Source organism: Lytechinus variegatus, chromosome 17, assembly GCF_018143015.1.
Source record: "Lytechinus variegatus isolate NC3 chromosome 17, Lvar_3.0, whole genome shotgun sequence".
In the NCBI taxonomy this organism is placed as follows: domain Eukaryota; kingdom Metazoa; phylum Echinodermata; class Echinoidea; order Temnopleuroida; family Toxopneustidae; genus Lytechinus; species Lytechinus variegatus.
The window spans coordinates 19,960,786-19,985,178 of NC_054756.1; the positions used below are offsets into that span (position 1 = coordinate 19,960,786).

Sequence of the window (24,393 nt, forward strand, 5' to 3'; positions counted from 1 at the left end):
GTTGTACGCGATCAATTGGGAGGTTGAATGTCACACATTCGTACCGTTGCACGCAAAATGTACCATCCAAAATGTACCATTGCAGGGCTTTAGGAGGTGACGTCACAATGCCATTTCATTGAATAAGGTGACAATGCGCGTACAGCCCGCTGGCTAAATGTGCAATGCTGTCCAAGATCATGTGCGCTTGTGGGCCTGGCTTGTGGAATTTTGCTTTTCGCTTTCAATATTTTTGCTCCCTTTTCATAAATTACTGGAGGGAAAAACTCTTGTTTTTTTCATATTTTCGCTACATTCCGAGGCGTTGTACAACACAAATAGCGAATATTCTTGTTCGTGCAATGGTGCGAGATTTTGCATTCGGTGAAAGAAACGCTCTATTCAACGAGGCGTTAGCCGAGTTGAATAGAGCATCTCTCTTTCACCTCATGCGAAATCTCGCACCATCTCACTCATGCCTATTCGCTATTTGTATACCATTGGATGACAGTTACCATAATAGTAACTTTTATGTAACAGGGCCCTGGGCTCCATACACAGAGTTAAGCTATTGATCGTAAAACAGATTTTCACGTTTGATTGCACTGACCACAATGTACAGGTGCTTCATTCATGAGAAGCATCTTTCTGATTAATTGCAAATCTTTGTGATACGAGGCCCAGGATGCTACAGTAGCATGAAGTGTCAGCATTGTCAATGTTACCTTTCTCCAACGGTTAACATGTACCATAGCCTAAGACAGAGACCACTGCTTCTGATCAATCAAATCGAAGAGTTTCATTGAAATGGTCTGAGCGACAATTTAGTCAGTGCGGACAACTTCGATGAAACATCCCAAGTGCTTCTCGAACCAAACGAAAGGAAGGATTTCACTGGACTTTTAGAGCCGACGCTGTTAATAGGCAGTGCTGACAACTTTAAATCATATGGGAATAAGGTACATGTATCCAGCACTCGTCTTATTAGAGTTATACATGATACATCTTAGCACAAACTCTTTCAAATAACTGTAATTATCAATCCTTCATTAACATAAACCTTTAGAAACCTTGGTTTAGTGGATAATATAGTCTACAATTTGTTTCATTTCAGATGCCATGATTTTTTTCTAAAGCTGATTTTTAAAAGAGCAGATCTACAAAAACATGCAGGGAATATACTTCACAAAACCACCTTGCATGCAAAATAAACATTCAAATATGGTTAACTGAAAATGGGACAAAGAAATGGTTAACAAAAACCAAATGATTGAGAGTGGATTATGAGATGAATTAGGAATTGATTGTGTGATCAAAGCAATCCCTCCAAACAAATTAAATCCTGTAAAGATTGTACTAACTATATGGGCAGTTCTGTAAAATAAAAAAAACTTTTTTGTACATCCGACCCCCATTTTTCCTCGGGTTTTACTTCACTTTGTTAACTGACTAAATCATGGTCATTTGACAGCATTACAGACTGTCATAAGAACCAGAAATCAGAGACAGAAGATTTCATAAAGGTCTCGCATACATGGGGTCGGACGTACATATTTCATGGAATTGTCCATATGTTATGAATCCCCATAAAAAGTTTAGTAATTGGTTGTAACTTGTAAGTTGAATGTCAGAATTGATTGCAATACAATCATATCAATCAATCATACAAATCTGCTATACCATCAATCACCAAGCCTGTGTAAATGGGTCCAAATTTCTTTTCCATGGAAGTTCCTAATTTGGCATTTATTTAAGAAATAGAGTATGTATGTACACTCATGAAAGACATGATACACAAAAATGATTTCACCAACAGCATTTCTTTTTTACAAACACAGGAAGATACGGAAATTAAGCAATCAAAAGATAGCATGATTTTAAAGTGATTTCAAATGAAAAGAAAAAAAATATGAAGTCCCACCATCAAAAGACGTTTCCTGATGACTGTCTTTGCTTGGGATGAAATCAGCATAATCATCCACTCACAGAGTGGGTATATAATTCTGTCTTTGAGCTTGTTATATACATGTAGACATAGTAAATATTTCCTGAATTTACACATGATTATTCCTCTGCTTTCATAGCGAGAGAAATATCAAAGGAAGTTTCAGGTCTCCAACATTATTTGCTCCACAGATTTAATTCATTCTCAAGACTTCCAACTCCCAAGGTTTTGCATACAACATGAAGTCCATCTCATTCATACTGTATAACAATATTTTATCGGAGAATTCCTTTGTTTTAATCAGGAAAGACAGGAATAAGATTTTTAAAATCACGATCTATAAAGAACAAACATTCTTTCTTTACTTTCAACTAACCAATCAAACTACTACTCCACATGTATTTCAGGATAGAATGCCTACATGAATCCACCAAATCATATCTGTAAGATTTTATGGAGATGTTACACAATCAAAGGACGAATCATCTAACACAGCTTGATTGATAATAACTAACATGACAATACATACACAGGACTGGCCTACAATAAAAGTCTATAGTACATGTACATCAAAAAATCAATATTTAAGAGAGAAGTATCAGTACTGGTTTATATCAAGACACAAAATTTGATAAATTTTTCTCATGAATAAATGCTAGACTACAAAAAGTCCATTTCCAACGATGAAATTTATTTGGTTAATCAAAGAGATGGATAAACAAATAGGAGTAGAACCAATTTAAAGACAGAACTTGACCAAGGCAGTATAAAGGCAACCATGAATTGATTCAATTCTGTTTATAGATGGCTAGTGAAATAGGTACATGTACATGCACATCTGAGATGTAACTTACAGATATGACAACAATCATGCCAGACAGGTACTCTCGAAAAAGGAGGAATGTTTAGTTTTGTGCTTAAACTAATTTTCTCTCGTAAAAATTCATTTTGAGCATCTTCGGTGAATCGGAGTACTACTGCTCACATGCAGTTAGAATATACAGATTATTTTTCCTTCTGTAAACATGCAGAAATGGAATCGAACAATCTTTTGGCTACAGATCGAGGATCTAATCTTTATGATAAAAATGTTTCCTATACGTTTAACCTTTAAACCAACATGAATTATTAGGTTCAAAAGATTTAGGTACATTAACATGATAATCCAAGAATTAAACATTATCCTTTAATTCCCATTGATTTTATCCATCCCTTTCATTAACCAATAATCACTAGGCCTACACCTTTACATTAACCAGAGGCCAATTACACAAAGCGCTCAATTGATCATATGATTGATTTTCATGATTGATTAAGCATCTTGTTCAATGCATTCAATTTAATGATCAGTGGTATGACCAATCACTAGGCTTTGTGAAACTAGCTCCCTGATTTTTACAGAGTTGCATTGAATTCAAATCAATCAATCAGAACTTTGTATAAATTGATCTTAATTTAGAAGTGAGAGAAGGGGGTGACGCTTGTGATCAATCTTAAAGTTGCCACTGATTTGAACCAAGGCAGGAGGCCTGAGCCTTATAAACCTACTTCATAAAACGACTTTTTACTCAAATCAATGATATAATTATAAAATGAAATAAATCTCATTTCATTTGAGATGAATGAAAATCAACTAAATTTCTGTCCAATTCATGCAATAATGATAATTCATTTCCACACACTTTGTGCAATATCCCATGCAATTGAATTTACACTCGGTAATAACGGTGCAGGGCATTATGCTAGAATTTTAATAAGAGAAGACTGCTTAACATAAATATTCTAAAATGAATGTTATGATCACAATTTTTCTGTGTAATCACAAAATAGACCCAAATTAGTTTTTTTTTGGTGAACGGGATAAAATGTGTATGTCATTTGGACATAAATCAAAGAAATATCATATTTCTAGAATAGTTGATGATTATTCATGAATACAATTTGGCCAGGCCAGGAAGAGGAATATCCTTACATAAGGAATATCAATGAATATCATGGTACCATACATCAATCATTTCCTTATATCAAAGTAGAGAGTAAATCCCTTTCCAAATGATAAAATGTAAATAATCAATTGGTTGTGTAATGTTGTATTGTTTCTCGGGGAGCAAAATTTTGAACCCTGAAAAAAAATTATGATCTGGCAAGTGAATAAAGAACAAAGAAACATGGCGGCTACAAAACTGCATTCAATGAAGCAGTTTACCCTGTATCATCATGATGTCGGGGCTTTTTTTCCTTAAAAATAACGAGTTTATATATAACTTATAGAGGTACAATCCTTTCCTAAGATTTAAATTTATTTGTTCTCTCTCTTCAAATTGACAAAAACAATTAAGTTATAATTTCAGGAAATCAAATCAGAGACTGCCTCTACATTTATGATTAAAGAAATCCCTTGAAAATTGAGATAAAAGATCTTGTCACTGAGGCAAACAAAAAAAAGAGAAAAGAAAGAAAAAAGTGGTCTTTTAATTCAAACTCCAATTGAGATGAATGTCGGGATATCTCTCTGTTAAAGGGTTCTAGCATGAACACATCTGTGCAGGGAAGATGCACATGATACATCAGATGATCGGGGGATTTAAATAGGATATTAATAATGGACACAAAAGATCCATGTATCATTACAAAGATATAAAACTGGTTGGATCTACATTCAACATAGACCAAAGACATACAAAGAAACCTACCTAGTAACTCACAGTTACCACCTTGCCTACTGGAACAGAAATGTCCTAATTAAAGCCTGTAGGTATTACAGACTCTAGTAGTCAATGGGTTGACCAATTTGAACAGTAGTCACTCAACAAGTGCCATAGACCCTATTTAATTTAGACTTCTGCCATTAATGACCATTTTCTAATATCCCATAAATGACTTCATCAACAGTGTTGACTGTATAATTCAAGGCACTAATGTTCAGAAGATAGTTCATCTATTTTTTTTCCAGAAAATGCATGCAACATTGTCTATAGTGACAAGCAAATGTGAGTGAAAGAGGGAGCATTTTTAACCAACATGCTCTGTACTGATATACATTTGCAAGCTTTTACATGTAGATCTAACAGAGGACAGTTTAGTTTCTCAAAGATTGCAAGCTTAACACACACACAGAAACTAGTGCATCTTGTTACCGTTGTGTGCAGCAACAGAGAATGCTTTGGCAATGGTAACTTGACTTGACAGATGCCCTCGCTCAGCCAGTCGAAGGTGCGCTGAAAGAATAATGAAGAATCCATTATGTCAATAACATGACAAGTCCACGATGGGCATTCTCAAGACACTAAAGAACAATCATTGATAGAACTTAGACCTGGGATGCAGATCTCAGAGCAGAAATCTGCGAACAGGAAGATTCTTCCACAGTCTGGTCCAACGAATACTGTCCTTTGAGCGATATCTTCAGTGGCAGATGCTGTACGGTGATAACCTTGACCACTCTGATGTAACCAGAATCAACAACATGAAAGGAAAGGTATCCCTTGGTGATAAAGAACTGCTTCTCCCAACAAGTCATCACTTGAAACCCTGTCTCACTGGCATGCAAATCACCAGGTCATAGTTCATTTCCTGTTGCTCGCTCACAAAAAAATGCTCTGTCACATGGTGTAGTCATGTGACATGAGATGGGCGTGGCTACCTCCCTCTGTTCATGCTTGAAGAAGAAGTGACGCGAGCAGGTTGACTGACACGACGGTTCTGTACCACAACATTCCTAATCAAAGTAATGCAAGCAAAGAAAAAGAAGAACAAGTAAAATTGAAGTGACGATACTGGATAACGTGCATGCATAAACAAATTCTGGCAGGCAAAAAAAAATATATATGATAAAAACAGAGCATTTCAAAGTGAAAAAAAAGTTCAAGCTCATTCAAATATGATGCCACAAGGCTCAGAAACATTTACCAGTGTTCAAACATTGCCAGACACCATTAAAAAAAAGTACATTGTAAGCTTAATGTCCCCCCCTAAAAAAGGATAGAATTGCATGGACATGCATACAGTAGCTGTCAAAACTACAAGTCCAAAAAACGTGGAATAAAGGATAACAAAAACAAGAAAATTAAGGACACTAACTTTTCCATACAACCCAATGGTACAAACTTTCAAAGGCAAAATTCAGATAGTGTCTTGCCCACCCATGACTACATAACATGAAGGCTTACCCAGGTACATCCCCAACCAAGTTTGATTTCACAAGAATTTCTGGCAGGTAAACTTGAATGTCTGATTTCAAATGACCTTGACCCGACAACGTTACCTCTAATGACGGCATTACACACAGGTCCCCAAAGTTCATCTACAACCCAAGGTTAGTTGATGAGTGAGTAGTGATGGGTGCAAAGTTATCTGTCATGTAAGAGCCTTGCAGGTAAACTATGACATGTGACCTGGGGAGCATTTCATGAAAGGACTTGTCGGACGTTTTATCCGACAAGTCCCATTTTATCCGACAGTTACTATAGGAACAGTGCCTCTCAGCCAATCAGAATCAAGGAAAGATGTCAGATCTGACAACTTGTCAGACAAAAATGTTCATGAATCGCCCCCCCCCCCCCGGGAGCTTTTCATGAAAGGACATGTCCGACAATTATCATAGTAACAGTGCTTCTTAGCCAATCAAAATCGAGGAAAGTTGTCAGATCTCACAACTTGTACAAAAGTGATGATGAAACGCTCCCCTGAAAATGATCTTTGACTTCACCATCTGACTTCCAAGTCAAAGTACATAAACATAGATACGCAGATTTGCCAAATCATAGACACCATAGAGCTTACCTTGGAGAGGAGCCAATAGATGAAGTTCTTGGCAATGACACTCGTTTATCTTGAATCTGTTTCGCAAGTTTACTGATCCACCTTTGTTGTTCCTCTTTGGAGTTGGCCATGAGTAACATATGCTTGGCTGTCTCTGCATCGATGTTAACTGCAATGAAAGAAAAAGAAATCAGATTAGAAACTAAGCATGCCTTTCATAAATGCAAAGAGGGGCCCTTTATAGAGAGAAACAACTATTGTAACTTTGACATTATGTCAATTACCATGGCAACAGGGAACAGCAGTCAATCACAATGAAGGCAAATTTAAAAAAGGTCAATAGTACTTTCCAATAGTAATAAGACATTTTAGTCAATGGCAATTTTTTTTAATGAAATACCCCCAAGTGTTGTTCATTCACTGTTAATAGCGAATTGACGCTTTCATTAAATGGTATCATTAAATTATCTTTTTCCCGCCTCTCACTACATAAAAAAAAAATGTACATTCTGTATTTAAAAAAAAACACACACACAAAAAAAAATGCTCATATGATGTTTCAATGTTTTTTTTTGACAAAACAACCCATAACAATGTTAATTCCTGGGCACTGCTGCAGTATACAACCACAAAATCAAGTCTTAAACTAGCAGAATGGTTGTTGAAAAATTCCAATGCATGCTTGATAATCTAGGCTACGGACCAAACATCATCAACTGACAAATATCATTTATTATACATGTAAGTTATGAAGTTGGTAAAATTCTATAAGTTGTTATTCTTTGCACCTCTCCCCCTCTTGTATTATCTCCTTTCCCTAAGGCCTCCAGACGACATTAAAATGAGATGCCTCTTACCTTTACATGGAGGGCAAAATTCTTCTTGCTTGTCATAATGTTCCTTGTGTACTTTTAAGCGACATACTGCACCAAAATGAGAAAACAAATAAATGAAGATTACAGAGGAATAAATGACAGTATGCCAACATCGAAGGTAATGATGTTAGTTAACTCTTTCTGCCTCTGTTCACTCTTTGTTCTCTGAATTGGTATGTATTCCTTATATTGTTTTAATTTTCAAATAAATACTACTAATAATAGCCAATTTTTATAAAGCGCTTTTCCCAGAATGGCCCAAAGCACGTTACAGCATATTATTACCCCGGTCATTGGATTCATTTCAATCAAGCACGAAAAGTGCACAATTTCCACTCCCTGGGGAGCATTCCTTGCATTCATCGCAGCCACATTATGGCGCTGGCAAAATCAAACATACAATATCTTTCGCATCCTACCGGGTACCCATTTAGCACCTGGGTCGAGAGTGGCAAAGTGTGGATTAACGCCTTGCCAAAGGACTACTACATTCTTTGTATTATCATCTGAACTACTGCTGCTACTACGAGTGCTTCAACTACCATACTACTCGATTCATTTCAATTAAGTTGGTTAATATCTATTATGTACATGTACATGTATTGTTATTCTTTGTTCTCTGAGTTGCTATACATTTCTTGCATTCATCTTCATTCCCCAAATATATACTTCATCCTTTATATTATCTTCATTTGCAAAATATCTGTACAACTACTAAATTCATTAAGTATAATAGCATTGGTTTGTAAGTACTTACATTTACATTCCAAAGAAGGTGGAGGCCTGACGAGATGACTGAGGGTTTTACCACAGCACTCACACGTGGTAGGCATGTGGTAATGGACAATAGTAAACTTATGATTCTTGTGTACAATAGTGCCATCCTCGTCTCCCTGTTGACAAAGTAAAAGAATAAATAATTTCAGTTTAACCCCTTCACTGCTCACCACATTATACTACATCCTTGGCATGTGTACATTCTCTTCATATTCTCCTTATCGATAGCTGATCCTTGGCGACATTACGTCAATATCAAAAGGGTCATTTTACTGGGACATGCATTTCCGGCAAGTCAACAAAGCGACTCTACCAAGTGCAACCATATATACATGCAAGTTTTCGAGCTCAGCTGATTGTGCAAATTTGAGAGTACAAAGTGAAAGTGCAAATTTCATCATTTCTCCAGTTCTACCAAATTTTAAACTTGTTTGCTCAGTCATATGGATAAATTGCAGGTGCTATCGTAATGAAATGACCATTCTAGTCGAAGATGGAGGCTTACAAGAGAAAAGTTGGTGAAAAAAGGAAAGCAGTAAGGTTGTCTAATGAAGAGGATTTACACAAAACAGAAAGAAGTGGAAGCAGGGAGTGTCATCAGAGTAAAAGATTCAACAACCATCCAAATGAGAGAAAATGCTGACTGAAATGACTACAAATAAAATGCTCTCCTGGCACAGAGCCAAACCTGTCTTAGCGGAAACCAGTCTATAGTGAAAAGCAGTCATTAGCACCCGACAAAATTTTCTTCCATTTGAAATAAATATGTGTTACAGAACCTGTTTATAAAGGCTACCTGTCTACAGTGGCTGCTATTTCTGTTTCCCTCGGGTACCCTTTGGTCTAATGCCCACTCGCCCACTCTCCACATGGTCTGACTTCATACAGTCTTATGCCATTCCATCCATCAACATTTCGTCTTATAACCATTTGGTCCAATCATCACTTCGTCTAATCACCAGTTTGTCTTTGACCATTTTCATCTCACAACCAGTTGGTGTAATATCCATTTTATTTTCATTCATTTCGTCCAATTAACACCTAGTCCAATTAGATCAAATGGTATATGGACTACATGGCTACTGGACCAACTGGTTATTAGACAAAATGGTGAGTGGACAAAATGGCAATTAGACTATGTGGATAGTGGACGATCCGACAATAGACCAAACGATAGTAGACGAGTTGGTAATTAGACAAATTGACATTTAAAGACAAATTGGAAACAAACCTTATAGATAGGTGGTTTGACTGTACATGGACATTAACACATACCTCTGGATTTTCATTTGCTTCGTCAGGGACGACCCTCCTGTTCTCTCCCTCCCCTGCATAGAGTAGTTGGAAGATTCTTGGGATGTCTCTCGCTTCGGCTCTGATGACATCACCCTGAGTCACAGCTCGCACATGGAAGAGTTTACTTCATAGTAGAGATAACATTGAAAGGCAGAACGTTTTCAACACTTGTATAATAGAGTATAATAACACGTGTTATATGTAGGACCCATTGAAACAGCAGTTGTCTAACTGAAGTGGTTACCCTGAGACAATAAAATGTTATTATTTGTTACGCAACACTGTACATGTATATGAATGGTATTTTACTTGTGCACAAAAGTCAACAGGAATTTGATGATTAAAAAGATTTTACAAATCGCGTCAGAGTTTTAACTGCTCTCCTTTTCCGATTGAATATATTAATAACGTATAATCCAACATTCAAATTGGAATTTACTCTTTTGCTAGTATCAGATAAGGTTCCTGTTTGTTAATATATTGCTTAAAATTCATATGGAACTAACATTCTAGCTAGCACCAGACATTAATTCTTTTCCTATTATAATATCCTCTGAAGTTCAAATGGAAACTTGGTCTATTGCAAGCATCAGATAAGGTTTCTTTTACTATAACATCTTTTAAAGTTCAAATAGAAAGTTACTACATGTATATCGCTAGTATCAGATAAGGTTTCTCTTACTAAAATATCTTCTGAAATTCAAATGGAAACTTACTCTATTGCTAGCACCAGATACGGCTTCTTTTTCTCCTTCTGTTCCTCCGATTCGTAGAAAAGGATCTTCTTCGAGCTCACTTCAACAAAATGTTTCTTCCAACCATGGCGGCGAAGGTTCTTACCGGGCAAAGATAACCAACCCTCTAGTCTACCACCTTAAAATACAAAGATAATAAAAACATATCTCCAAAATCATTCATATAATAGAATATTTATATTGTACATTAAAGTCTGTATAAAGCCTAAGTCACAGTTCAATAATGTGAAATATATTGGAGTGTTAGCAAACATTTCAATCTGCTAAACTGAAGTGACCATTAATTTTTTTCATTTTATTATTATTATCATCTTTTTTTGCATGGGGGGGGGGTAAGGGGAGATATATTCTGTGAAAATTTACATTTATTTTGGAAAATATTTATTGATTGCTCGTAGTAATATTCAATTATCCTTTTAAAAAAGGCCAAAGTTAAAAAGTTTATACCCTGAAATTCCCAGCTCATTAAGAAACAAGGGGAATGCCTCTGGCCGTCTCACCTGCATCACGCGGTTCAATATAGCAGCAGTACTGACTTTGAACACTACTCTAACTCGCACAAGATGTTCAGTGATACATGGTTACTCTTATGTCCACTTTTTATGAACTAGACCAATAAACTTACAGAGATATGATGGTTATTCAACAAAAAAACCCAACATGGCCAAAGTTCATTGACCTTACATGACCTTTGACCTTGATAATGTGACCTGAAACTCGAACAGGATGTTCAGTGATACTTGATTACTCTTATGTACAAGTTTCATGAATCAGATCCATAAACTTTCAAAGTTATGATGGTAATTCAACAGATATACCCTATTCGGCCAAAGTTCATTGACCTTTGACCTTGGTCATGTGACCTGAAACGCGCACAGGATGTTCAGTGATACTTGATTACTCTAATGTCCAAGTTTAATGAACTAGACCAATAAACTTTCAAAGTTATGATGGTAATTCAACAGAAACCCCCGATTCGGCCAAAGTTCATTGACCCTAAATGACCTTTGACCTTAATCATGAGACCTGAAACTTGCACAAAATTTTCAGTGATGCATGATTACTATTATGTCCAAGTTTCATGAATCAGATCCATAAACTTTCAAAGTTATAATGGGAATTCAACAGATATCCCAATTCGGCCAAAGTTCATTGACCCTAAATGACCTTTGACCTTGGTCATGTGACGTGAAACTCATGCAGGATGTTTAGTGATACTTGATTAAGCTTATGTCCAAGTTTCATGAACTAGGTCCATATATTTTGTAAGTTATGATGACATTTCAAAAACTTAACCTCAGGTTAAGATTTCGATGTTGATTCCTCCAACATGGTCTAAGTTCATTGACCCTAAATGACCTTTGACCTTGGTCATGTGACATGAAACTCAAGCAGGATGTTCAGTAATACTTGATTAACCTTATGGCCAAGTTTTATTAACTAGGTCCATATACTTTCTAAGTTATGACGTCATTTCAAAAACTTAACCTCAGGTTAAGATTTGATGTTGACGCCGCCGCCGCCGCCGCCGCCGTCGGAAAAGCGGCGCCTATAGTCTCACTTTGCTTCGCAGGTGAGACAAAAAAATGATTTCACACCAGAAAAAAATAAATACAGTTTTCATTTTGGTTGGGCTACCAAACAAAATAATTTTTAATGTGAAATTGCAATTACATCCCTATACTTCACATCATCACACCATAATAATTTCAGAACCAAATAAGAAGTAAATTATAATCAAATCTATGCAAGAATGTTGTATTCATTAGAGCCGCATTGTTCAACATACCCTGGCCATTCTCGGCCTCGCCAGCACTGTTGATACTCCCAATATCAGAAGCCTGTAAAGCTGTAAGGTTCTTAATCTGCTGCTGGAGTTGTTCAAGCTCACTGTCTCGGCTGTCCAAATCAAGCTGGAGCTCATAATGCTTGACATACTCATCTTGATATTGCTGTAAGAAGAGGAAATATAAACTAATTAATTTGTATATACATATACATACAGTTGAGGCCAAAAGCTTACAAACATCCATGGAATTCAGTGAAATTTGTTCGCTTATCAAACGTCATAAAATTGACTATATCTTCAAAATTTTAATTACTATCATGACAAATTTTGTATCAAATGAAAGAGCGTACATATTTAAGCTCTCATACATGCACATGATTGGGATGCTGTTGGGATTATTTGTACTTAATAATTTTAAGCAAAACATAAAACAATACATCTGCTTGCCACCTTTCAGTATATTCTCTATATCTTGTTTTTTTTGTCATGTCTTGTAATTTGTTTTTACACTGCTCTCATGCCCCTGGGCAAGACATTTTATTGACATTGCTTTTCAAACATCTTTTGGAGGGTGACATTACATGTCGATCCCAGACATTTAATAATCATATCTGATTGATAAATGTACACTAAGGGATATACCCGAGGTCGGTACTTGTAAGTCGCCAGGCAGCTCGAGAAAACATTCTCCCATAGATTTTGTTCACAAGACTAGGCACAATGCCAAGGCTGGCAAAATGTGGCCTCAAGGCTGGCTTCAACTACATACCTATTGCACATGAAAACATTGTAGAAGAGATCAGAACCTGAATACCAAAACTTACCACAGTGAGTTCTTCCTTCTCCTTGGTAAACTTGGTGACCATCTGACTGTATTTATCCCTCTCCTGGTTGAGCTCCTGCTGGAGCTTCCGGCACTCTTTCTCTTTCTGGCTCAGTTGGGCTTGACTGACCTTCTTACCCTTCCTTGACTTGGTGAACTCGTGTCGGCTCATGATCTCGGCCAGCTTGCTGACGGCCTGCTCCTTCTTGAGCTTCTCTTCGGCAAAGAGCTTCTTGTTGTGCTCCATCTGTTTCTCCAGGTCAGCGTTCTTGGTCTCCAGTGCATCTTGTGCTGTAAGGATGGGTAAGAAGACAAACGGGTCGTATGAGGTGAAGATATCTTGACATACATGTATCACGAAGATTGCTTTGAGAGAATTCTACAAGAGGGATGGATTGTATGAGATTAGTGCCAAGCTTAAACCCCCCCCCCCCCGGGAAATCAAATTTCCTTATTTTGTACCATCATGTTTTTCCAGTGCCCCTTGTACTCTGATGACAACAAAATAAGGAATGATTTGATATTTTTTTTCTTTCTAAGAGGAGCGCGACATAACTTTTGAATAATGCTGCCTCTGAAACCCTACACTGAAATACTAATACTATGCAGCATTTATATATATGTAGCACTTTAAACAAAGGTTTTCAAGCTCTACATTTTCCAAGAAGAAGGTACTCCAGCTCAAAGAGATTTTTCATCACCTGGGCTCCATCTTACAAAGAGTAATGATTGATCCAATCAACCATAACTCTGGAAATCCATCAGTGTCATAATTTTTTTATACAGAAAATTTGTAAAATGTCCTCTGTAAACAAAGGAGAAAACACCAAATTGTCAAGAAATCAATGAATTTATGGATTCATATCTAGAACAAATTTCGAACAAACATGCATTTATATCTTGACTTTGCTGGCTTTCCATAGTTGCGATTGATCGGAACAGCCCAGGAGGTACGATAGCTCAGTCGGGAGAGCGGTGGCATAGCAATCCAATGACACACATTCCAATACCTTAATGGTGCACTACTGCCCTTCAATAACACATTTATTCTCATAACCATGTCCCTCAGAGAGGACATTAAGCCATTTGTCCGGTGTTGGCTTGTTTATAAGCACCCATGCATTCCTAGCAATCTGGTAAGAAGTCACAATCACACCCAGCATTGGCTACTTGACCTACCTTCAACCGCATCCTTTAGTTTCTTGTTCAGTTCATCCTTCTCGGTGTTGAGGGTCATTATCCTGTTATTCAGTTGATTCTTCTCTTCCTCAAGCTGTAAAAAAAATAAACAATAGTAATAGATTGTGACATACTGCTAGCGTGCCTTACCACCAGTGTTGCATCATTGCAATGAAAAACAATCTCTCTGAAGTCTGGTCTTATCTCTCACGACCGAAATACCCCGGTATTCCAAATTCAAATTTGGTACCATCTAAAAGTTGGAAGGCTGATCATTCATACCACGCATGGTCCAACACAGACTTTGTATCTCATACTTTTATGTTATATGCATTCGAATGGTGCACGACTTTGCTCACACTGCGTTTGTACCCAAATCCCATGAGTATCAAAAATGTTTTCTTTGACAGAAGTGATGCTTTGTTTTCTTTCCATGACAGAAATTTTGAAATATATGTAAAATCATGGAGTAGTAGAGTTGAATATACATGTACACAAGGAAGATATTTCATGTGATCAATCAATATGAGCCAAAATTGCTGTTCTGATGCTCTATTCACCATTGGCATTGAAATGTAACTCGCTGAACCTACCTTTAAGGCTGGGGACCAAGGCTAATATGGTCATGGTAAGGTTAAAAAAGCCACAGGAAAACTTTCATACACCCCTATTATGATTTTTTATTCTTGCATGGACAAATATATATAACTGGGTGGATACATAATTTTAGGAAGAATTTCAAGTCTACCATGTCTATTAAATACTGTCTGGGTACATGTATATTGTGAATGCAGTAATACCGGTGTTTTTGTAAGTGCAATAAAGAATGAAGCAATAAACTACTTTAAAGAATTTTTCAGTGTAAAATTATTCACAATAATGCTGGGGGGGGGGGTGTTTCACAGAGATTTAAGTATGACTTAAGTTGAACTTAAATTCTGATGCGTACTTGATATGCAACGCATGATCCTATTGATAGATACGCAGTAGTGCGTATCCCCATGACACGTTCTGACCAATGCAGTCAATCCTTTCATATCGTACGCAACTCGGTATTCAAGTGCGACTCTAAGTCATACTTAAATCTTTGTGAAACACCCCCCCTGGTGGGTGTTTTTTTAGAGTATGGGGTGTGTTTCAAAAAGAGCCACGAATGACAAAAGGGCCAATGCACACATACGGTAATCTATATATATCTATAATAAATCATACATGTACTACCAGTGATCCATACTCAGTAGATCTGTATCCCATATGTGACCAATACGCTATTCTGTTACATATCGCATGTAACTGAGTTGTGCAATCTTTAGTCAAACTTAAATCTTTGTGAGGCACCCGCTACAAGTGTGATGTCATAACCATATATCCCCTTGACAAATGGTCCTAAAAAGCTTGAAATTGTAGCCCAAGCAGATGTATGTAACATGGTGCTAACAGGTTTCCAGATAAGACGTCATGTATGCACGCCTTGGGCAAGGATCCATTGCTATAATGTAATGAAATATTGTGACAAAGAGTGCAATGTCTTGTGCATATGAATGTTTGAGATGTATGCAAATAATAAGTGCATCTTGCTATGTCAATTTTTCAAATATAATCTATATACATGTACCTTTAATATATACTCCCTTAAAATAAAAATGCATTGTCTTTACATAATTTGTTCATTTGTTTTCTTGAATGATAAGTAGTAAGCTTTTGTAAACCACCATCTTGACTGTTCTACCTGCATGTACAGTTGGCCTTAATCTGATACAAACATTTTCAAAACCCTCAACTACAGGTATAATTTTTGTTTTGCAAATAACAATAACATCGCAGCTCGATTTTACGTCAATAATGTATGATTTTAAGATTTCAAAGTTAAAGAGGAATGCCAGTAGTTGCAGTAAGCACTGATTTCATGAGAAAGTCTGTAAATCCAGGTTTAATTGTCAGTATATCATCGAGGATCTAGATCTGGTACAGTTACATAAACTGAACTTTGTGAAATCTTGAAATCTACATTGTATGCTGAAAAATGTTCACACTGAAAATCACCAAGACAGATAGGAACACGTGGGACAGTGTATTATTATTGCTGAAATAAAGACCCGACGGAAGTGACCGAATCTGCGCTTATTTTGCTGATTTCTCAGCAATTACACAATGGCACATATTTTTTATTCACACAAACAGACACTTGGGTGGTCATTATATTAGATTCTGTAAGAAGTCATTTTGAGATCGTTACCAAAACTGGAATTTATCTTTAATCTCATACAAACATTTTCAAAACCCAGAACTACATGCATAATTTTTGTTTTGCAAATAACATCGCAGCTCGATTTTAAGTCAATAATGTATGATTTTAAGATTTCAAATTTAAACTAAATATGTGTACATGTAGCTCAACATCAGACCGGATGTGATATTCAAAGTACCGTGCATAATTCATCATGATGTGCATGTCATCAATATCTCTGGCTAAAAAGATTTCCCTTCAAATGGATGGCTTGTATGATAAGATAAAATGTGCATGGAAGTGATTCAGAACTCCAATTATCTCATCAGCAAAATTTAAAATATGCAGATGTAAACTAAAGTCAATACTCCTAGCAAGCGTTTTTTTTTAATACATTGAAATTACATTCTCAAAGGTTTGTCGTTTCATATTAATGTTGTTTGTAAAAGCATGCATAAATTTACAACCAAATTTGGAATATACCCCAGCTTGGTAAAAGTTGAATTTTGTATCTGTCATTGAATATCTAATAACAATTCAGTGTTCTCACATGTAAACCCAGAGGCCCGTATTCTGAAGTCAGGTTTAACTTAGACTCAGGTTTAAAGTTGTGGTTTAAGTATGGGAAGCCAAAAGTATCAAATTTTAAAAATTAAGTTGTACGTTTCTTATGTTTACTGTGCTCTTTCCTGATTCATTGATGGTGAAGACAATAATCTATATATACTTCCTAGACAATTATGAATGATTTGAGAGCCAAATGAGCTGAAACATGATATCTCTACCATTAGTGATATATGTATTAATTGGCTCTCCATACTTAAACCACAACTTTAAACTTGAGTTTAAGTTAAACCCGACTTCAGAATACGGGCCAAAATTCTTATATTGTCCAGTGTCCACAGAGGGTAAAATTGGTTGACTCTCATGAATGTAAAAACAGTTATGAAAGAAAACTATGACATCCTAATCGAGTTTGACTTCATGAATCTATGTGCGTATTCTCTATTATCTCATTTTTACTTACATGATTACATTCACTCTCAAACTGTACCAAACAAAATAACAAAGTATGGTTTAGGAACAAGATGAAGACATGAAATGGCTGGCAGTTGAATTACCAAACATTTTACATAAAAGCATGATAACATGTTCAACACTTTCAAATTATCAAATAAAAATAAAAATATTTTTTTTGTCTAGCCTTCAGATTTTCTGCATCACTCTCAAATGTTTTGTGTATACAGTGTACACAACTTTAAATTGCTATCAAATCAATTTTTTTTAAATCCCTAAAAGGTGTTTTTAATTTATTTTTTTTTGTAAATCATACTTGCTTGCATTGTTTTTTTTTCCATGCACAAAATTTCAGCACTCAAGGTTAGAGAAATGAAAATAAAATCATTTTCTTTTCAGCACAACATCATCTCAGTCAGGTCGGGAAAATTACTTGAATCGCAAGGTGTTACCAAAAAAAAAATCTTCATGCAAGAACCCATGTACCTCATAATGATCACCAATTTCAAAAGAATGTTAAATTTAGAAGCTGCTATAACGAGGGGTACCATAATCTATTACTTTTCCTGAAAAGAATAACTTTGTTCTTTGCTGTTTAAAAAAAAAACTGAAATGAAATGAATGAATACTAGAAATCACTGCTTCAAATCAAATTTGAGAAAATCAAAACCCCAACCTTATCACAAAAATACTCCTTAGAAAAACAATTTTCGAAGGATATCCCAGTTTTTACTGAATGAGAATGAGCTCTAGATATAGATCCAATGTACATCTATGTATGACATACATGTAAGACTATGACTATGGAAAAAAATCATATATTTCCATTGAGGCAGGAGGGACTGGATATATTCATTAACACAGATCCATAGGTGGTGGAGATTTAGGATAGAAGATATGGAAAAAAAGGGCAAAAGAAATCATCTATGGTGTCCGGGAGGGGGCATTGTCTCCCAAGGAATATATTTTGGAAGAGGGGAGGGGGGAGACGAGTAGTAAAGAGTATTAAATGAAGAACTGAACAAAAGATCAAAATAAAAAAAATAATTACAAAGTAGGGGGAAAATTGGAAAGCATGAAAGAAATGTGATGAAAACAAACAAAATTTCTATCATTAAAATGTTTGCTTCTGGTAAAAAAAAATGAAACAAACCCAAATCCTCCTCAATCCATAAACTACCATGCTCATTTGTTCATTAATCATGCAGAAACGTCCGACACTCAACATCATACTCACTTCCTGGTCATTTGATTTTCAAAGACCCAAAAGAAATGGTGGGAAAAATAAGAAATTTACAGTAAATTATTACTATTTCAATTTCTAATGTCTCCTTTTAGAAAGGAGCATGCTTCATAGTTGTCATTCCATAAATTGCTTTCAACATACATGCATCTTTACAAAATAAATTCATACTGTACAGTGTATGAACGATGATTGGTCATTAGTGCCCAAGACTACTTCATGTTAATGAGTAGAGCAATTCCATACAATATGTACATCCAATCCCCTATACGTGGGAACTTTACGACATTTTCTGTCTTTGATGTCTTGTTCTTTTGAGAGTCTGTAATTTTCTCAAAGGACCATGACTTCAGTTTATGAAGTGAAGTAAGACTTGAAAAAATTGGGAATGGATGTACAAAAAGGTTGAATATTTCATGGAATTGCCCAGTAGAAATGAAGCATAGGAATGTTCAGACATCTACCCTTGGTAAGACGACTTTTTTCTATATTCAAATTATTTGAATACACTGTAGCTCAGCGAAAATAAAAAATGGAAAATCACTTTTTCTCCACACCCCACGAAAATTAATATTTTGATAGCTAAATATGATATAAGTTATCAAAAAAAGATGTTTAGAGTACCAAATATTAAGTAACAGACAATATTTTTGTAAAACACATACATTTTCACCTTTCGTTACAGGGTCCTTTTTTGCATATCAGGGCATTGCATTTTAGAGATATGACAGACACAACAAGTCCTCTTCCAATTAGGGGTCAAAAATTTGAATGCACTTTGAAGCCCATGTATCTGCCCCTAATTAAATTAATAGCAACATGATACTAAATACAGTACCATAAACCCATTGAGTAGAATAGAATGAGAAGAGGGATATAATCAGGACTATCGACTTCTTCAAGATGAACAGGACACAAAACAGAGGGATATAACTATGACGAGTGACTACTTCACAATGAGTAGAACACAAAGCATAGGGATATAATTACTACTAACCTTGTTAATATGACTATTCTTGTCATTAAGTGAAGACTTTTGTCTCTGGATCTGTTCTTTATATTCTAGTTCTACCATTGTCTTCTCTTTTTCAAGGTCAGTATACTGGTCTTCAGCGATGCTCCTAAGGTAAAGAAATAGGTTGAAGATATCGATATACACTCAAATGCATTGTTATTATGTGATAAGCTAAAAAAAAATATCACAGTATTCTGAACACTGGAAAATTTGAAAATCTGAATTTCATATGCATGTACATATGGTGAAACAAACCGTGCCATTTATGCTAATAAGTATGCATTATCAAGTTTGCAAAGTAGCCATATAAACTTGTGTGGACAAAAATAATGTTATGACATGTGATTTCATAATGACTTCATTATCACATCATGAGTAAAGTTGAATGATGCCAATGGTGTGGGATTACATGTATCTGTCTGGAATCTTAATTGTTATCTCAGCTCTATGCTTGTATTATTAGCAGTCATTACACTATTTACTTTTTATACTACAGAAAGCTGTTCAAGGATGTACAAGACTACATCTGCACAGTTTGAACTCCATTTCTATTTCAGGTAAACACATATACATGTAACACAAATAAAAAAGCGTTGATCGTAAAGCATTATACTCAATGTCTGGGAAATCTGTGTTAACATCCTGGCATTGTGATCTATTAATTTTCTATTTAAAGTGGATTATTTTTTACTTTGTTCTGAACAAGAGGATGTCAGAGAGTCTAGTTCCTGTTGTACTCTTGATATGTAGTCTATAACTTATCAAGTGTGATGCTAAAGCATAATTTTATCTATCATCATCAGTATTACATGTACCTGTGAATGTAAACAATGACGAATTGACTGTTTAAATAGGGTTATATTTGGATTTGAAATGGGTAAGATGGAGGAGGCAGTTGGTGAGAAAATAAGGAAAAGGGGGTCATCATGATCGGGAAAGGAGAATTACCCCCTCCCCCCAAAAAAATGAAAAAAAAGGAAACACAGGAGTTGATAAAATGAAGAGGAAGGGGGGGAGTTATAAAAACGGGCACATTGAGTTGATAAGATTAAGAGCAGGGGGGAAGCTACTAAAGTAAAAGGGGAGAGAGATCATAAGATAAAATATGAAGAGTTGGTAAAATAGAGAAGGGGAAGGGGCAGGAAGAAGAGAAAGGGAAGGCGGATGATGAGTTTAAGTACGATGAAAAGCGGAGTTTGGAAAATAAAAAAAGTGGAATGGGAATTGGCAGAAAATGGAAGAGGACTGGTACGAAGGGGGCGTGGCTAAGGAAACATGGTTTGAGTGGAACGGAACCATACCTAGCTAGCTGCTCGGAGTCGGCTTTGGTGAGTGTGAGCTCGAGTTGAGCTGCCAAAGATTCTCTACAAAGGTGAGCAAAGTTTACGAAAAAAGGGGGTTAAACGCGTTAATCACATAAAACAGAAAATAAAACTAGATGTACTGTACTAGTACACTTAAAGCTGGAAATTCTGTCAATGAGATTTAATATCTCAAGCCTCATTAATCTTACCAAACTACCCACAATCTGCACACTATCTACTGTATTCTACGCTTTCCTTTATACCTAGTTCCCTGTCACGATTTGTGCCACAACTGAAACCGTTGTCTGAATTGTTGAGTAATTACAGTGATTGTGTCAGAGCTTATCAGTAATGGCTATCGTTTTTTACTGTAGAAACAATTTTGGATGGCTCAAAAATGTTTGCGATTGAACGACAGTTGGAACATGGTGTAACATGAAAATTCTTTAAAGGGCAATGCTGCAAAGTGTAACAATAAGAAAACAGAAAGTTCTGAGGTTCAGCATCTGCTAACCCGTACAAAAATGGAGGATCTTTCTTGAGTTAGGATCTGAATTTTAAATATCAAACCAATCTCAAGAAAACTAGACATTTTGTACAGTGCAATAGCAACAATATGTGCCATTACTGAACCACTTTTGCATTGGACAGATGGGGTTTAACAAGGGGAACTAGTCCATCTATCTATATGGTCAAATAAACTGGGGAAACAATTCACAAAATGTTGTGAATTTCTATTATGCAAAGTTAATAGTGAACATGAATTCATCATTTACATGAAATGCCATTTGACAAGCAACTGATCCTGCGCTGTGCAAGTCTAAAATCATACTATCTTTATTACAGTATCATCTATACTAAACTAACTATTCAAAACAGTGTTTTTCATGGCTAAGGTAGCAATGAGGGACTAAAGCTATGATAAAATGTTTATCTTACTTTTCGTTGCTCAACTGATGAACATCCTGTTTCAGCTGCTGATATTCTTGCTTAGATTCCATTAATTCTTCATTCAACACCTGGTTTTGACTTTTGTACAAAGCCTATGGGAAAAACAAAAATATATAGAAAAGTATCGTTCAAATGAAAAAGGAATATGAAAATGACGAATAACTAGACGGAGGCAAACCAATTCCATTCATCCACAGAAATGTTGTTTGGGCTAACGATGCACTAACAGAGTCCCTCTTAAAACCGGTAATGTCCCAACGATGCCTAATGTCACAAAGCCTTACTTATATCTTGGATAAACATTTGACTGGGCCAACTGTTAGTGCTCCGTTTCTGTGCGGCCGTTACAGGCAGTTTCAAATATATTTCAAAGCAAAGTACATGTGCATGTAGTTACAGCAAGCGATTGCTTCATGAGAAAGTCTTTGAGACCAAGGTTAGTTGCCACCATATCATACTAGATCTGAATATTTTGCATAAAACCAACTTTGTAAAAGTCGAAGCTGCAAAAATGATCACAATGAAGATCACCAACACAGATAAGCTCATGTGGGACAGTGCAATTTTATTGCTTGGAAAAAGAACCAACATAGAGCTAAAATGCCATGTTCATTTTGTCTATTTCTCAGCAATTACACATTTTCTACCAAATATATAATTTGGCTCTTTAAAAAAACGTATGTATACATACATGTATGCTCCGGTAATTATTTCATTGCTTTCTGTTTGAAGTTATTTTTAGATTGTTACTACAACCGATATTTATCTTTACTTCCATTAGACAGACGGTAAAGTACATGTAGATGAGTATAGAATAATGTTGCATAACAAAAATTATCAGTTTGAACGATCAGATTCTCCCTCAATTCCTTTTCCTGTAAAACATAGAAAGTGAAGAGAAAGGCCAACTTACAGTGAACGTGTGTTCTGCTTCGAGTTGCTCCTGAAGGTCACTGATTTGTGAGGCGTTCAGAGAGGCAATGCTGAACAAGAAAAAAGGTTAAACATTGATTCAATTAAAGCCAAGACACCCTCCATCTCAAGACCTAAACTACGCACATCGTCCAAGAATCCTTACCCCAGATTCAGCATTTTGATCAGGTGGTCACTCTGCATGCATTTAATAATAATATTTGCTACTCTTTAAGAAATATTTTACAAGAAAGCTATGTTTGTATCACATTTTTACTTCCAATCATCCCCTTTTTCATTATAGATCAAATTTGATATCCATTTTTATTTTATTCAGATTATTTTCTGAATAAGACTTATGTAAAGTATGTTCCTACATTTCAGAGTCAATTTTCTATAAAAAAAACATGTCAAATTTCCATATAAACTTGCAATTAGAACCAAAATGCATGAATGGCTGGTTAACCTCCACCACTGAGAAGACTGCTCTTTGATTTGCAATCAGTCCGGTTTCACAAAACAACTCAATTGATCCTAACCTCTTTGATTTCTCCAGCGCATCCTCATAGTTCTTTATTTGTTCCTTGACAGTGTTGAGCTCATTGCGTAGTCTCTTGATATCGGTCTGATAGCCACTGCTCGTCTGTTTGGAAGCTTTCAGGTCGTTCTGAGTGAAGCGATGACGCTGCTCCTCCTGTTCAAGTTGAAGCATCTTCTCTTTTGTCTGTAAGATGAGGCAAAGGGGAGTTTGTTTATTTATTTTTTTTGGGGGGGTTCTCTTTGAGTTGTTCCATTTGAAAGGTGGTACGGGACACAGGTGTTTTCATCCTTGATATCACCATATCAACACTTTCATCATCGTCATGATCGTCTTCATTATCATCATCATCATCACCACCACCACCACCACCACTACTACCATCATCATCATGACACCACCATCATTATCATCATGGTTATTTTCATCAGCATCGTCATCATCACCACCACCATCATCATTGCCATCATTAAAATTATCATCATCATCATCATTAAAGTTAAAATTATCATCCTCCTCCTCCTGTTCATCATCCTCTCCATCATCATCATCACCATCATCATCATGACCATGACCATCATCATCATCATCATCATCACCATCATCATCATGACCATCACCATCATCATCATGACCATCACCATCACCATCATCACCATCATCATCATCATCATCACCATCATCATCATGACCATCATCATCATCATCATCATCATCATCATCATCACCAATCATCATCATCATCATCAATCATCATCATCATCATCATCATCATCATCATCATCATCATCATCATCATCATCATCATCATCATCATCATCATCATCATCATCATCATCATCATCATCATCATCATCATCATCATCATCATCATCATCATCATCATCATCATCATCATCAATCATCATCATCATCATCATCATCATCAATCATCATCATCATCATTATCATCATCATCACCATCATCATCATGACCATCACCATCACCATCATCATCACCATCATCA

At 36.0% G+C, this 24,393-nt stretch overlaps 1 protein-coding gene across 3 annotated transcripts in view; it reads right to left on the reverse strand.

Moving 5' to 3' along the window:
- Window positions 1-1,135: 1,135 nt before the first annotated feature.
- LOC121431378 (rho-associated protein kinase 2-like) overlaps window positions 1,136-24,393 on the reverse strand; it is a 56,332-nt gene continuing 33,074 nt past the window's right edge. For 2 of the 3 annotated variants that reach the window (XM_041628924.1, XM_041628922.1), the window contains exons 20-34: window positions 23,388-23,572; window positions 22,850-22,919; window positions 21,925-22,028; window positions 20,983-21,045; window positions 19,664-19,787; window positions 18,661-18,663; window positions 14,180-14,273; window positions 13,002-13,291; window positions 12,178-12,340; window positions 10,350-10,506; window positions 9,613-9,757; window positions 8,318-8,453; window positions 7,543-7,608; window positions 6,707-6,854; window positions 1,136-5,642 (exon numbers count right to left, since the gene is read on the reverse strand). In XM_041628924.1, coding sequence (XP_041484858.1) covers window positions 5,564-5,642; window positions 6,707-6,854; window positions 7,543-7,608; window positions 8,318-8,453; window positions 9,613-9,757; window positions 10,350-10,506; window positions 12,178-12,340; window positions 13,002-13,291; window positions 14,180-14,273; window positions 18,661-18,663; window positions 19,664-19,787; window positions 20,983-21,045; window positions 21,925-22,028; window positions 22,850-22,919; window positions 23,388-23,572 — 1,827 coding nt within the window. In that variant the 3' untranslated portion in view covers window positions 1,136-5,563. The remainder of the gene's footprint in view (window positions 5,643-6,706; window positions 6,855-7,542; window positions 7,609-8,317; window positions 8,454-9,612; window positions 9,758-10,349; window positions 10,507-12,177; window positions 12,341-13,001; window positions 13,292-14,179; window positions 14,274-18,660; window positions 18,664-19,663; window positions 19,788-20,982; window positions 21,046-21,924; window positions 22,029-22,849; window positions 22,920-23,387; window positions 23,573-24,393) is intronic. The other variant, XM_041628923.1, reaches the window with a different exon arrangement.